At 46.1% G+C, this 16,869-nt stretch overlaps 1 protein-coding gene across 5 annotated transcripts in view; it reads left to right on the forward strand.

The window, feature by feature from the left end:
• vash2 (vasohibin 2) overlaps positions 1 to 16,869 on the forward strand; it is a 41,235-nt gene that overhangs the window by 11,746 nt on the left and 12,620 nt on the right. For 3 of the 5 annotated variants that reach the window (XM_020496562.2, XM_020496563.2, XM_020496564.2), the window contains 2 exons: positions 4,396 to 4,777; positions 7,516 to 7,634. In XM_020496562.2, the coding sequence (XP_020352151.1) occupies positions 4,396 to 4,777; positions 7,516 to 7,634 (501 nt within the window). Of the gene's footprint in view, positions 1 to 4,395; positions 4,778 to 7,515; positions 7,635 to 13,864; positions 13,916 to 14,189; positions 14,236 to 16,869 lie in introns of those variants that run through there. The other 2 variants (XM_031837212.1, XM_031837201.1) reach the window with 2 other exon arrangements.

Below are 16,869 nucleotides of genomic sequence, written 5' to 3' on the forward strand. Positions count from 1 at the left end.
TGCCATTTAGAGCAGCTTGGCTGCTGGGCCTTTTCACATACGGTTACTGTCAAGCTTAGGGGCACACAGGTTTATCCTCGGTCAAGGTTGTAGGCAGCCTGGACATTCACACTGCAGGCTCGTCTCACTCATGAAGAAAGACCGGCTTTTCTCTAGGTTTATGTCATAGGCTTAAAGTTGTAATCCTTAATTGGGAAACTGCCACGTCCGTTTGCTAAGTTACTGCAAACAACGAAAACAGTTTTCTCCCTTGTACATCATAGCACACGTGACAGAACAGCAGCATATGTAATACAATTTGTTTTGACACTCCACCAGCGCTCCTCACCTCTGTATCCTAAAAAAACTACAAAAAAACAATAATGGCCGTGGAACGGACAGTGGCGCTGTTTCCCCCCCACTGCGGATTCCATCTTTATGTCCCAGTCTGTCATGTGGGACCAAACCTGTTAACCCTCATTGACAAAGATGATTAGCTCAACTTGCAACCGACAGGGTCTCATCTCCAAGATCGGAGTCAGCCAAGCTGTATGCTTATGTTCAGATACTGACTGACTCACTCTGTTCATGCATCATTAACAGGTAGATAAAGACATCCTCAACTGTTACAGCATGGCTCGTAGTTCTGTTCAGTTAATGGCTGAGTAAATGGAGCGTAGTATACTCATGTTATCTTATGATACAACCTCTGTTGTCGCTCAAATTCACCACCACAGCCATTTCTTTGTGTTGAGCTTAAACCACCAATAGCATTAAACCACCAGTAGCATTAAACCACCAGTAGCATTAAACCACCAGTAGCATTAAACCACCAGTAGCATTAAACCACCAGTAGCATTAAACCACCAGTAGCATGCTGCATTATTAGGACCCACCAAGGCAGGTTCCTCTACTACCGATAAGAGATTCCGAGTATCACAGAGAGAAGAAACAGAGTTTATGATTTTTTTAAATTACAATAATCTAACTGTTTCATTAGGTCTTGGACATGTATTCTTCAACCTTTTGATAAACCAGCACCATTAACCAGAGCCTGGATTTAGAAGACATGGAAAGAGGAGAAATTAATGTTCCCTTTAATTCAACTCTGGATGCTCTTATCATTGTCACATATTTTATACCTATTCTTTAGGCCAGGGTTTCCCAAACTGGGTCCTGGGGCCCCACCTGGGTGCTCATTTTGGTTGTTGCCATAACACTTCAAATAATCAAAGCTTGATTATGTGTAGTACTAAAGCAACAACAAAAAACGTGCACCCGGGGGGGGGGGGGGGGGGGGCAGGAAACCCTGCTTTAAGCTGTCAGGAGGATTGTCGGAACATCAAAGAATTAGGGCAAGTGAGGGGGGATGAATTTAATACTTTAGAAAACAGTGAAAGTAATGGATCAGGGGTTAATGGCCGTCTTTTCCCAGCAGAATGTTTCGATGTTTGTTGCGAGTTGGAAAGTGAACGTTTTTGACAGTTGGTTTTAAAAAAACATTTGAATTCGGACTGCAGATGGTTTTACTATCATAAAGCGCTGACCCTCTTCTGGATCCCACAGTGGTGCATCATGGATCATATTTACTGTGGGCCATCTCCCAGAGCATCATGGCGACAGTGCAAGCGGTTGTCTTAATCTTCCAAACACTGACAGTGTTTGTCGTTTAACTGGAGATATGCTGTTCGGTTGGAGAAGGGCTCGGTGGGCAGTTAACAGGCATGTAATTAATATTTGCAACGTCTCCCTGGAGTTCACCCAGCTCAGTGCTCAGGTGTCAAAGCAGCAGAGAGCTGCTAGAGCTAGTAATCACAGGCCTTATAGAGTCATACGTCTCTTAGCTTGGTTTCCATGGTAACAGTAATCCTACCCAGGTGACGGAAAGAGTGCTTGCCTGGTGGCAGATAAGAGGACTGGAAGTATGCTACTATTGGGGTGGTCACATGCCTTGCATCATGGGTAATGTGATCTTTTTGTAGTTAATAGCCCATTAATTATAGAGAAGCAGTGTGTGTGTGGGCCCAGCTGCCACAGGGAGGACTGAGATTCTTTCTTTCTTTTTCGGAGTGGCTGTGGTTCCAGATTTTCTGGGACCTGCAGAGATTTCTGCACTCCGGGTCCTTTCAGCTCCTGCTCAGTGCTCACTCATGCCGTGACTCCGCTGCCGCTTGTTCTAACAATTTGAGTTATTTTTCTGTTGTAACAGTAATCAATGCAAACATAAGCACAACATAGTTCATGTTCTTTTTCCGGAGGGGAGTTAGCCTACATGCAGCTACAGTATTTAGGCAAGCTCTATGTACACAGCATATCAACAAGCAAGACACACAGGCGGTAAATAGTTTTGAGAAAGACGTTTCCAGGGGGGTGGCTTGGGGTTGAAAACTCCTCATTCGTAGCCTCTGGCTTCTTTTTTTCTTCTCTAACTGCCACCTCAATGAATAATCACACCAACATTCTGCAACAGACGCCGCTCTGCGCTTGCTACTCTGTGAAGAAACAAGGTGTCAGAACAAAGTCTTCTTTCTGAGGGAGATTATTTCTGCTGCCTGGCTGTATTCTCCCAGTGCGGGTTATTTCTCATGTGAAAACACAATGTGTGACTCATCAACATGTTCATGTCAACCATAACCTCTACTCATGGTGCTTACTGTCCTGTGGGGATATCAAATAATACCTGTCACCCTTCTCTCGAACCTCAAGAGCTATGTTCACTTGATTTACTTGAGGCATTCTCTGTGAATATCGCTCTCCAAGAATCTTGCTTGTGAAACACGACTCATAAACGAACACGAGCGCTACAGAGATGCCTTTTTTAAATGATGGATGTTGTGTTCATTGTCATTGCGGCAGGAAAAAGAGAATCCCCAAAGCAGCCATCAAACTGGTGGTGAGGCTCTGTCGGCTGGCCTCTATGATTATCTAATGAGAGGACTGTACTGTGCTGTGGCTGGTGGGGTGTTGAGATGACGGACAGGCGCTCAAGCCATTCAGAGGGCTCGGTGTGTGAGAGCTTGAAACAGATGGTTGCTGGTAGCTGAGGAGAGACAGAGCCAAACCACAAACCAGTCAGTGTGTCCTGAAATGTGCTCCATCTCTCAGATGTATTGTGTTCTCTCACCCACAGTAGCAGCTTGTGATGTTACTGCACAACACTGCAGAGTGAGGGCGCAGCTTAAACGGCCTGCTTACTGAAAACATGAAGCATCAATAAAAAGGATGGTGATACGGATGATTAGATCATAGATGCATGATAGATGTATGGACAACAGTGGTATTAACATCAGAGTGCTGCTCAGGCTAGAAGGTCTCAAAGTCTTGTGTAAAGGGTTCACACTCCAGTATCTGTAATTGACCCAGTCAGTCGGGTTGAATTCGCCAGTCGCTCGTTACTGGTCCTTAGGTCACTGACACGCACAGTGGAGTTTCCTGTTCCTGTGTGTGTCACCATATAGTGCCTCTACTGGTCCCAGATAACCCAGTTCCACCATCCACCAAGTCCCGTTCCGCCTCCTTCTGAACCTGGGCAGGACAGATTAGACCAGTCTGCCTCATCGTGTGTCATCCAGACATGCTGTAATGGGTCCACAGGCCAGTTACATAAAGGTTCTGGGGAGCCACTACCACAGATAGAGTATATGTCCCAGGGAGAATGAGGCTAGCCTGGTGTGCTGTGTGAGAGTCCACGTTAGGACACCACAGCAATGTATTCCTGGGACTTTTAGGGAAAGCAGTCTTTGAGCTTGATTTATGAGTCTGGTTGCTTAATAAAAGTCCTCACTTTTATTGGAAATGGGCCTTAGTCTTTTTGTAATGGTATCCTGTCCTATGATGCGCTGATTTGGAAGGAATTCATGTTAAGAATGCGAATGTCTTGTGAAAGATGTATTGTTTCTGCAGAGATATTCTATAGTCTGTACTGGGTCTGTTATAATGAAAATGCCTCCTCTCAGCTTTGAGCCCTCTCATTGACTCCCTCCATTAGCTGATTGATTTAGAGATAGTGTGGGTGTGTTTGCATTCTAAGCAAATGCCAGTTAGCTAATGAGTTTATGGAAATATAATGAATTTCTGAGAGAGGCTTAAAACTGGCCTCCATACGCCCTTCTCTCTCTCTGATGCTGCTTGTCAACAGCAGTAAACATCAAGTAATCACGATTCAGGAGATAATTAGAAAGTATTACATCTCTGAAAACTTTTAAGTTATCGTTGATGATGCTAATGATGCTAACACCATTGACCATGGGGCTTAAGCTCTGTCCTCGCTCCCTCTTTCTCTTTCTCTCTCCATCATGCTCTCTCCGTCTCTCTCTCTGTCTAAATAATAACCATTTAGTAGACTGTGTTAAATTCCATGAAACTGTATTTTTTGCTAATGATCTCAGTTAACATCCTTGACCCAAGCTGCGTCAGCTACCTGACCAATGGGCTGACCTCGGTGGAGCGTTTTCCCATCAGCTTCAAGACCCAGTTCTCAGGTAACCACTTCCACCACGTGGTGCTGGGCGTCTACTGCAACGGACGCTATGGCACACTGGGCATGAGTCGCCGCCAAGACCTCATGGACAAGGCCCTGACCTTCCGCACGCTCAGCGACCTGGTGTTGGAGTTCGAGGACTCGTACCGCCGCTACCAGCACACCCTGAAGAAGGTGAAGATCGGCCTATACGTGCCCCACGACCCGCACGTCTTCCAGCCTATCGAGTGGAAGTACCTGGTGCTCAACGCTGCCCGTCTGGGGAGAGAGGACATGAGGAAGGAGCTGGAGAAGCATGGCCGAGACATGAGGATGAAGGTGACATGTTGTCCTACTTTCTCACATGGGCAGACATGAGAGGTCACGTGTCATACTTGATTACTTGACACCTCACTGCCATCCGTTCATACATTTCCTGGGCTTAGTATCTACAATACTGTAACTTTGAAAAATACTAAGACGTTTAGGGTACAATATTCAGTTGAAGTCGGAAGTTTACATACACCTTGGCCAAATACATTTAAACTCAGTTTTTTACAATTCCTGACATTTAATCCTAGTAAAGTTTCCCTGTCTTAGGTCAGATAGGGTCACCACTTTATTTTAAGAATGTGAAATGTCAGAATAATAGTGGAGAATTATTTATTTCAGCTTTTATTTCTTTCATCACATTCCCAGTGGGTCAGAAGTTTACATGCACTCAATTAGTATTTGGTAGCATTGCCTTTAAATTGTTTATCTTGGGTCAAATGTTTCAGGTAGCCTTTCACAAGCTTCCTACAATAAATAGCGTGAATTATGGCCCATTCCTCCTGACAGAGCTGGTGTAACTGAGTCAGGTTTGTAGGCCTCCTTGCTCGCACACCGTAACTTTTCTATAAGATTGAGGTCAGGGCTTTATGATGGCCACTGAAATCAATACCTTGACTTTGTTGTCCTTAAGCCATTTTGCCCCAACTTTGGAAGTATGCTTGGGGTCATTGTCCATTTGGAAGACCCATTTGCGACCAAGCATTAAATTCCTGACGGATGTCTTGGGATGTTGCTTCAATATATCCACATAATTTCCTCCCTCATGATGCCATCTATTTTGTGAAGTGCACCAGTCCCTCCTGCAGCGAAGCACCCCCACAACATGATGCTGCCAGCCCCATGCTTCACGATTAGGATGGTGTTCTTCGGCTTGCAAGCCTCCCCCTTTTTCCTCCAAACATAAAGATGGAACCGTAGTCTGTTTTTTTTATGGCTGTTTTGGAGCAGTGGTTTCTTCCTTGCTGAGTGCTCTTTCAGGTTAAGTCGATATAGGAATTGTTTTTACTGTGGATATACATACTTTTTTTACCTGTTTCATCCAGCTTCTTCACAAGGTCCTTTGCTGTTCTTCTGGGATTGATTTGCACTTTTCGCACCAAAGTACGATAATCTCTAGGAGACAGAACGCATCTCCTTCCTGAGCGGTATGACGGCTGCGTGGGCCCATGGTGTTTATACTTGCGTACTATTGTTTTTACAGATGATTGTGGTACCTTCAGGCGTTTGGAAATTGCTCCCAAGTATGATCCAGACTTGCGGAGGTCTTAACAAGAAATTTGTGTATGTAAACTTCCGACTTCAACTGTAAATTTTGAACTCTGTTGGGGTGAAAAAGTTTACCACAGTACATTAACTCTCTAGTCTACTGTCCTTGGGTCATCCCCGAGGGAACGTTTAACTCGTTCGCGTTGCTTTGGCTTGACATCCCCCCCCCCCCAATTCAGGCCTGAAAGCAGAGCGGCCGCCACGGAGAGGCGAAAGGTGTAATACGAATTCTTCAGGGATAATTAAGGCCGGAGTTACCCTCAGTGGAGCAGAGAGCGAAAGAGAGAACGAGAGAGACAGAGATTAGGGAGAGAAAGAGAAATGGATAGAGAGCGAGAAGCTGGTTGGACTGTGTATCCCAGACTCCCTTGCATCAGCTGTTGCATGGTGGTGGTAGCTAGTGGTGCTGGGGGATGGTCGTAGGATGGTGCGTCTGGAGCTGACTATAACAGCAGCAGTAAATGTAGGTCAGTTCCCAGCTGCCCAGTGCTGGAGACACAGCCTTGACCTCTGTGTTTGACCCTCGTTAGCTGTACATAGTTCATGTGAGTCATGTGAATACTGTAGAAATGTTACATTCTTACAGTGCATACCATAAATGTGCCAGTGTATAAATAGATATCACTGTATTTCTGGAAGGTGAAAAACTCACAACCACCTTTTCACTTGCTCAAAAACCAGTTGGGAAATTTCTGTAGAGTGTTTTCTATGCACAACTCAGACAGAGCTTGCATTTCATATAGGAGATCATTGGCTGTGCTTATAACCCTCCTCCACTACATCACATACTGTATATCCTTACATCTATAACCAACCTTATGACTAACATCCTGCCTATGCTTTCAGCTGCATGTGGTTTCTGGAGCACGGAATATGAGCTATTTCCTGTGTGTTCATTCCAGGAATTCATGATCCCTCTCCTGTCTCTCCTCCAAATGTCGGTCAGGAGTGAGCTCTCATTAGGTTTCTACCAGGACAAGGTGACCATGAAACTCAAATTCTGCTAATCGAGTGGCGGACGTCAGGAGTATTCCAGTACAAGTCCTGCGTGTCTCTTAGTGTGCGTCGCTGTGAGACAGATGGGCGCTGCGTAATTGAGTTTGCAGAGGGAGTTGACTAGTGGGCTGATTGGGTTAATGGGGTATCTTGGGAGGCTGGCTTCATTACTATCTGTTAGTCTCTTCTCCCTACATTGGCTCACAGACGACTCTTTTACGCTCTTTGTCTCTGAGATCCAACTGTGTCATTAAAAGTTAACGTCTTCGACTGCTGTTTTTATTGAAGTGGAACCTTTCATTTCCCCAGCACATGTCCTGCGGCAAATGGGCCCACTGAATGATGAACATGTCTGCAGCGCCTCCTCTGTAGCTTGCAGCTGTAAACAAAATCACTTAAATATCAGTGCAGTAAAAAACTGCAGCTCAAACCGTCTCTTATCATTTAGACTCCATATCTGTTCTTTTTTTGTTTTCTCTCAGATCCTGAAGTCGTCAAGTGCCCAGTCTCCCATCAAAGAACGGAGCAGAGGCAAGTCTCTCTCCCCCCGCCGCCGACAGAGCAGCCCCCAAAGACGCCACATCCACCGGAGAGACAAGTCGTAAGTATCCCTGGGAATCAATCTCGAGTTATTAGCATCACTGAGACAGAAGCTGGAAGATGGAATGGCCTTTCTTAGGTAGTTTTACATTGACATCTCAACACTTCCTAACAATTAGGGAGAGTTCACATCAGGTTACTTTAAAATATAATTTGTTTCATGTTCAATGGTCACAAATTGTAAGATATATAATACAGATCAGATTGGATGAGTGAAATGTACAATTCATAGAAATCAACTGTTGATCAACTATAAAAGCTCTCAATGCCCCATCTTGATTACTTGGCTTGATGCTATTATGTTAGAGAGAGATGAATTGGCTGGAATGTTTTCCATCTTGTTTTTGTATTAACGAGGGCTGGCACACTTTCTGAAGTCGCTGAACTCTAAGGCGTTAACAGAGTCTTTGTTTTCTGAAGACTATTGCAGTTCTCTTCTTCTATCAACCCTCTTTCCCTGTCTTGCTTCCCGGCTAAGGAACCCAGTTCATGTAGAGTTCAGTCGATCACACTCTTGTCAGCTCCAGTTAGAGGAAACTGTGAGGACTAAGAAGCAGGACTAGATCAGATACTGACATTAGCTAATCTGGGTGAACTTGGAGTACGGAGTTAACTTTTAAGCACACTGGCTTCAGTGTGTAGGCGAGGGAGTGAATGTGTGCAATGTGCATGCCTATGGTATGTAGCCTACGCGTGAGTGTATACTGGGTTGATGGTCCATTCTGACAGCACAGCAGCATAATCACAGGGAGAAGTATTTGTTTTCTGAAAGCCCCAGCCAGGCCAGCATAGTGTCTCTTATAGAAGGAATGTGTTCACTCGTATTATCACTCACCAGCACACTGGGAGGATTCAGGAAGTCCCTGCCCTAACAAAGAGGCTGCTGGGATATGTGCACTGTTGATGGAGGCTCGGAGAGAAACTCTGGAGAGTCACCTGTCTCCCACTCTCACTGATACTTTATTTAAAACCAAACTAGATTTTTTTTTAGCACACACACACAAGCACACACACGCACGCAAGCACACACACACACACACACACATACATACACACACACACACACACACACACACACACACACACACACACACACACACACACACACACACACACACACACACACACACACACACACACACACACAGACACACACACACACACACACACACACACACACACACACACACACACACACGCAGTGCCCTGTTGCTATCTTGCGAGATGAGAGCCCTCTTTTCCCATCCTCCTGGCCTGGTTTGGTCTCCTCTCAGCTGGCAGAGGGCAGACAGAGGCTCTGGGGCTGACTCAGTGCAGCAGCTGCAGTGTCGCTCAGGGAACACACACGGAGAGGAGGATTCACATGCATGAGACAGATGCCTTCTGGTAATCCCCAGCCCATCTCCGACAGAGGCTTGATACTTGGTTTTGATCATAGTAACAATCATCTCAGCAACCCAAAGCCTAATGATGTAACCCACGCCCCTGTTGGAATGGACACAGTGAAATGGCCAGGGGATTTCTGTCATGCCTGCATTACGGGTATGTGTGATGTGAATTGACATGATAGGAAACCTTTTATCCTTTGGCATCTGGTGTGTGTGTGCATGGGTTTGTGTATGTGCACGCTTGTTTGTGTGTGTGCGTGCATGCTTACGTACATTTATGTGTGTTTGTGAATGTGAGTCCGTGCGTGTGCGTAATCACCACTTGAAGTGGCTTCTACACCGTAGTAATTGAGAACAATGAAGTACATTGTCTATCCTGACAGACCAAAGGAGTGGGAGCGGGCACTTCTAAGAGAACAACAGTGACATTTAAAGAGGGGCTTCAGGCCAAGGTCTATGTGTTCAGCACCACCCCCCAATCTGACAGAGTTATTTTGGGCCTGTTCTTAGACACCCACTTCTCTGCCTGTCGCCTCCTGTGAGATGTTAATTATTGAGGAAGAGTCTTTTCCATCCCCTGATATGTCCTCGTGTCCCATGTCTTACCATGTCGCCCCCTAGGGAGAAGTGTCCCTCTGTCACAACATATTCAATAATTCACCTCAAATCCAGACGCAACCGACATAGTCTATCCATGTTATAGAAATGTTTATTCAGCCAGCGCCTCAGAAAATGTCATCAGCAGTCAGAGTCTGTGTACAAAGAGTGGAGAGTAACTCTAACAGATCTCTGGAAGCCTGCTAATGCCCTCCCTCCATCCACTGCCTGCTCATCGAGTGGCGCCGCTCTGAGATTTGGAGATATGGGGTTTGTTTAATGGGGCGAATGTGCGCTGCCAAATAACATTGATTTGTGAAGACTGTATTTTTATTCCCACAGTGGTTTATGAACATATTAAATCTAATTGGTTAAATGGTGAATAAAAGCTACACTGAGAGCGTGATGTATCCCTGAATAGCTTGGAAAATCCCCTCCTGTTGTGGATGAATGGTTCAGTAGATGAACCCATAGATGTGTTAGCAGTGCCGTTAAAAAGACGGAATCAGGATGTAATGCACTCTATGCAGTTATCCAGAGCTCTGCTCAGCAGGTGCTTTCAGCTCATAGGGATCCTTCTCATACACACAGACATGTAAAGCTGAGAGAAAGGCTGAAATGAACTTCACTTAATAGACAAAGACTTTGCAGGAGATGCAAGTTGAAGATAGAGGTGAACTAGTCTCCATGGCGATGAAGGTATATGATGGGGTATGTATGAATATTGTATTCCTCCTTGGGATCTTCCTCTCAGGCAAAGGAAAGCAGCAGTCAGACAGGGAGACAGAATGCTCCGGGGCAGCGCTCTACTCTATCACTCTGTGTCACTGTCATCTGGCTTTATCAATTAGAGGTTTAGCCCACTCTCCAAGAAACCTTTGCTTTTGAAGGAAATACATTTTAGAGTCTCTAGACCCACCCGGTTTCTTAATATCAAATGCAAGGTAATTCTAATGGACTACAATACTGCATGTAAACCTGTTTTCGGGGGAGGGAAATATTCAGTGATGTTGTTGAGACAAGGAAAGCTAAGAGTGGTCAGACCAAGGGCCTTGTCACTGTTCGTATCTCCTACTATCTTTCCTCTATAGCTGTACATTGTAGAGGCAGCCTGTACTGTAGATTGGCTGGCTGTTGTCGGTTCTGCATGGGCTGTGGTGGGCTGGGTGTTGTCTATTCTGTGGTGGGCTAGATGTTGTCTATTCAAATCCAATTGTATTAGTCACATGCGCCGGATACAACAGGTGTAGACCTTACAGTGCAATTACTTACGAGCCCCTAACCAACAATGCAGTTAAATTTAAAAAAAGTATGAATAAGAATAAGATATAAAAGTTACAAGTAATTAAAGAACAGCAGTAAAATATCAATAGCGAGAGTATATACAGGGGGGTACCGGTACAGAGTCAATGTGCGGGGACACCGGTTAGTTGCGGTAATATGTTCATGTAGGTAGAGTTGACTATGCACAGTTGATAACAACAGAGTAGCAACGCTGTAAAAAAAAGGGGGGGGGGGGGCAATGCAAATAGTCTGCATGTCCATTTGATTAGATGTTCAGGAGTCTTATGGCTTGGGGGTAGAAGCTGTTTAGAAACCTCTTGGATCTAGACTTGGCGTTCCGGTTCCACTTGCCATGTGGTATCAGAGAGAACAGTCTATGACAATTTTTAGGGCTTTCCTCTGACACCGTCTGATATAGAGGCAGAGAGCTTGGCCCCAGTGATGTACAGTACTGGGCCGTTCGCATTACCCTCTGTAGTGCGTTGCGGTAGTAGGCCGAGCAGTTGCCGTACCAGGCAGTAATGCAACCAGTCAGGATGCTCTCGATGGTGCAGCTGTAGAACCTTTTGAGGATCTGAGAACCCATGCCAAAACTTTTCAGTCTCCTGAGGGGAAATAGGTATTGTTGTGCCCTTTTCACAGCTGTCTTGGTGTGCTTGGACCTTGTTAGTTTGTTGGTGATGTGGACACCAAGGAACTTGAAGCTCTCAACCTGCTCTACTACAGCCCCGTCGATGAGAATGGGGGCGTGCTCGGTCCTCTTTTTCCTGAATTCCACAATCATCTCCTTTGTCTTGATCACGCTGAGGGAGAGATTGTTGTCCTGGCACCACACGACCAGGTCTCTGACCTCTATAGGCTCTATAGGCTGTGTCGTCGTTGTCGGTGATCAGGCCTACCACTGTTGCGTCATTGGCAAACTTAATGATGGTGTTGGAGTCGTTCCTGCCCGTGCAATCATGAGTGAACAGGGAGTACAGGAGGGTACTGAGCACGCACCTCTGAGGGGCCCCTGTGTTGAGGATCAGTGTGGCGGATGTGTTGTTACCTAACCTTACCACCTGGGGCGGCCAACCAGGAAGTCCAGGATCCAGTTGCAGAGGGAGGTGTTTAGTCCCAGGGTCCTTAGCTTATTGATGAGCTTTGAGGGCACTATGGTGTTGAACGCTGAGCTGTAGTGAATGAATAGCATTCTCAGATGGGTGTTCATTTTGTCCAAAGGGCAGTGTGGAAGGGCAGTGTGGAGTGCAATAGAGATTGCATAATCTGTGGATCTGTTGTGGCGGTATGCAAATTGGAGTGGGTCTAGGGTTTCTGGGATAATGGTGTTGATATAAGCCATGGCCAGCCTTTCAAAGCACTCATGGCTACAGATGTGAGTGCTACGGGTCGGTAGTCATTTAGGCAGGTTACCTTAGTGTTCTTGGACACAGGGACTATGGTGGTCTGCTTGAAACATGTTGGTATTATAGACTCGGACAGGGAGAGGTTGAAAAATGTGAGAGAAGACACTTGCCAGTTGGTCAGCGCATACTCGCAGTACCTGTCCTGGTAATCTGTCTGGCCCTGCGGCCTTGTGAATGTTGACCTGTTAAAAGGTCTTACTCACATCGGCTGCAGGGATCGTGATTACACAGTCTTCCGGAACAGCTGGTGCTCTCATGCATGTTTCAGTGTTATTCAATCTTCTGTTGAATCTGACAATTAATCTTAATGGTTGTACAGTCGTCTCAAATAAAACTGTGAAGGACCTCGGCGTTACTCTGGACCCTGACCTCTCTTTTGAAGAACATATCAAGACCATTTCGAGGACAGCTTTTTTCCATCTACGTAACATTGCAAAAATCTGAAACTTTCTGTCCAAAAATGATGCAGAAAAATTAATCCATGCTTTTGTCACTTCTAGGTTAGACTACTGCAATGCTCTATTTTCCGGCTACCCGGATAAAGCACTAAATAAACTTCAGTTAGTGCTAAATACGGCTGCTAGAATCCTGACTAGAACCAAAAAATTTGATCATATTACTCCAGTGCTAGCCTCTCTACACTGGCTTCCTGTCAAAGCAAGGGCTGATTTCAAGGTTTTACTGCTAACCTACAAAGCATTACATGGGCTTGCTCCTACCTATCTCTCTGATTTGGTCCTGCCGTACATACCTATACGTACGCTACGGTCACAAGACGCAGGCCTCCTAATTGTCCCTAGAATTTCTAAGCAAACAGCTGGAGGCAGGGCTTTCTCCTATAGAGCTCCATTTTTATGGAACGGTCTGCCTACCCATGTCAGAGACGCAAACTCGGTCTCAACCTTTAAGTCTTTACTGAAGACTCATCTCTTCAGTGGGTCATATGATTGAGTGTAGTCTGGCCCAGGAGTGGGAAGGTGAACGGAAAGGCTCTGGAGCAACGAACCGCCCTTGCTGTCTCTGCCTGGCCGGTTCCCCTCTTTCCACTGGGATTCTCTGCCTCTAACCCTATTACAGGGGCTGAGTCACTGGCTTGCTGGGGCTCTCTCATGCCGTCCCTGGAGGGGGTGCGTCACCTGAGTGGGTTGATTCACTGTTGTGGTCATCCTGTCTGGGTTGGCGCCCCCCCCCCCCCCTTGGGTTGTGCCGTGGCGGAGATCTTTGTGGGCTATACTCAGCCTTGTCTCAGGATGGTAAGTTGGTGGTTGAAGATATCCCTCTAGTGGTGTGGGGGCTGTGCTTTGGCAAAGTGGGTGGGGTTATATCCTTCCTGTTTGGCCCTGTCCGGGGGTGTCCTCGGATGGGGCCACAGTGTCTCCTGACCCCTCCTGTCTCAGCCTCCAGTATTTATGCTGCAGTAGTTTATGTGTCGGGGGGCTGGGGTCAGTTTGTTATATCTGGAGTACTTCTCCTGTCCTATTCGGTGTCCTGTGTGAATCTAAGTGTGCGTTCTCTAATTCTCTCCTTCTCTCTTTCTTTCTTTCTCTCTCTCGGAGGACCTGAGCCCTAGGACCATGCCCCAGGAATACCTGACATGATGACTCCTTGCTGTCCCCAGTCCACCTGGCCATGCTGCTGTTCCAGTTTCAACTGACCTGAGCCCTAGGACCATGCCCCAGGACTACCTGACATGATGACTCCTTGCTGTCCCCAGTCTACCTGGCCATGCTGCTGCTCCAGTTTCAACTTCCACCTGACTGTGCTGCTGCTCTAGTTTCAACTGTTCTGCCTTATTATTATTCGACCATGCTGGTCATTTATGAACATTGAACATCTTGACCATGTTCTGTTATAATCTCCACCCGGCACAGCCAGAAGAGGACTGGCCACCCCACATAGCCTGGTTCCTCTCTAGGTTTCTTCCTAGGTATTGGCCTTTCTAGGGAGTTTTTCCTAGCCACTGTGCTTCTCCACCTGCATTGCTTGCTGTTTGGGGTTTTAGGCTGGGTTTCTGTACAGCACTTTGAGATATCAGCTGATGTACGAAGGGCTATATAAATACATTTGATTTGATTTGATTTGATTTGCCTGAAGCGAGCATATAAGTAGTTTTGCTCGTCTGGTAGGCTTGTGTCACTGGGCAGCTCTCGGCTGTGCTTTCCTTTGTAGTCTGTAATAGTTTGCAAGCCCTGCCACATCCGACGAGCGTCAGAGCCGGTGAAGTATGATTCGATCTTAGTCCTGTATTGACGCTTTGCCTGTTTGATGGTTCGTCAGAGGGCATAGCGGGATTTCTAATAAGCTTCCGGGTTAGTCCCGATCCTTGAAAGCAGCAGCTCTAGCCTTTAGCACAGTGCGGATGTTGCTTTTAATCCATGGCTTCTGGTTGGGGTATGTACATGCGGTCACTGTGGGGACGATGTCATCGATGCACTTATTGATGAGCCAATGACTGAATATATTCCAGTCTGTGCTAGCAAAACAGTCCTGTAGCTTAGCATCTGCTTCATCTGACCATTTTTTTATTGATTGAGTCACTGGTGCTTCCTGCTTTAGTTTTGCTTGTAAGCAGGAATCAGGAAGATAGAATTATGGTCAGATTTGCCAATTGGAGGGAGAGCTTTGTATGCGTCTCTGTGTGTGGAGTAAAGGTGGTCCAGAGTTTTTTTCCCCCTCTGGTTGCACATTTAACATGCTGATAGAAATTTGGTGAGACAGATTTAAGTTTCTCTGCATTCAAGTCCCTGGCTACTAGGATCTCTGTCTCTGGTTGAGCGTTTTCCTGTTTGCTTATGGAGGAATACAGCTCATTGAGTGCGGTCTTCATGCCAGCATCAGTCTGTGGTGGTATGTAGACAGCTACAAAAAATACAGATGAAATCTCTCTAGGTAGATAGTGTAGTCTACAGCTTATCATGATACTCTACCTCGAGACTTCCTTAGATATCGTGCACCAGCTGTTATTTACAAAAATACATAGTCCACTGTCCCTTGTCTTACCAGACGCCGCTGTTGTATCCTGCCGGTACAGCTTATAACCAGCCAGCTGTATGTTGATAATGTTGTCGTTCAGCCACGATTCCGTGAAGCATAAGATATTACAGTTTTGAATGTCCCGTTGGTAGTTTAATCTTCTGCGTTTGCTAGCAGAATGAAAGGAAGTGGTGCTTTATTCGATCGCCTACGAAATCTCAGAAGGCAGCCTGCCCTCTGGACCATTTTTCTCTGCCTTCTCTTCAAGCAAATGACAGGGATCTGGGCCTGTTCCCGGGAAAGCAGTATATCATTCACGTTGTGCTCGTCGGACTTGTTAAAGGAAAAAAAGGATTCTGCCAGTCCGTATTGAGTAATCGCAGTTCTAGTGTCCAGAAGCTATTTTCAATCATAAGAGACGGTAGCATTAACACTATGTACAAGATAAGTAAAAAAAAAAAAAAGTTACAAATAACGCAAAGAAACAAATAAAAAACACAATTAGTTAGGAATACTTAAAACGTCAGCCTTGTTCTCAGGCTTCATCTTTGTTCGGCACCATCTTTATTTTGTGGTGGGCTGGATGTTGTTTATTCTGTAGTGTGCTGGATGTGGTCTATTCTGTAGTGGGATGGGTGTTGTCTATTCTGCAGTGGGATGGGTGTTGTCTATTCTGCGGTGGGCTGGGTGTTGTCTATTCTGTGGTGGGCTGGATGTTGTTTATTCTGTAGTGTGCTGGATGTGGTCTATTCTGTAGTGGGATGGGTGTTGTCTATTCTGCAGTGGGATGGGTGCTGTCTATTCTGCAGTGGGATGGGTGTTGTCTATTCTGTGGTGGGCTGGGTGTTGTCTATTCTGTGGTGGGCTGGATGTTGTCTATTCTGTGGTGGGCTGGATGTTGTCTATTCCATGGTGGGCTGGATGTTGTCTATTCCGTGGTGGGCTGGATGTTGTCTATTCTGTGGTGGGCTGGGTGTTGTCTATTCTGCGGTGGGATGGGTGTTGTCTATTCTGTAGTGGGATGGGTGTTGTCTATTCTGCAGTGGGGCTGGGTGTTGTCTATTCTGCAGTGGGATGGGTGTTGTCTATTCTGCAGTGGGATGGGTGTTGTCTATTCTGCAGTGGGATGGGTGTTGTCTATTCTGCAGTGGGATGGGTGTTGTCTATTCTGCAGTGGGATGGGTGTTGTCTATTCTGCAATGGGATGGGTGTTGTCTATTCTGCAGTGGGATGGGTGTTGTCTATTCTGCAGTGGGATGGGTGTTGTCTATTCTGCAGTGGGATGGGTGTTGTGTTTTCTGTAGTGGGCTGGGTTTCCTGGATGTTTTCTATTCTGTAGTGGGCTGGGATGGGCTGGATGTTTATTCTGTAGTAGGGTGGGGTGTGCTGGCTGGCTGTTGTCTATTCTGTAGGTGGCTGGGTGTCTATTCTTTAGTAGGGTGTTCTGGCTGTTGTCTATTCTGTAGTGGACTGGCTGGCTGTTGTCTCTTCTGTAGTTGGCTGGGTGTCTATTCTGTAGTGGGCTGGGTTGTGATGGATGCTGTCTGTTCTGCGGTGGGACGGTGTCGTCTGTTCTGCGGGGGATGGG

This window comes from Oncorhynchus kisutch, linkage group LG12, assembly GCF_002021735.2.
Source record: "Oncorhynchus kisutch isolate 150728-3 linkage group LG12, Okis_V2, whole genome shotgun sequence".
In the NCBI taxonomy this organism is placed as follows: Eukaryota; Metazoa; Chordata; class Actinopteri; order Salmoniformes; family Salmonidae; genus Oncorhynchus; species Oncorhynchus kisutch.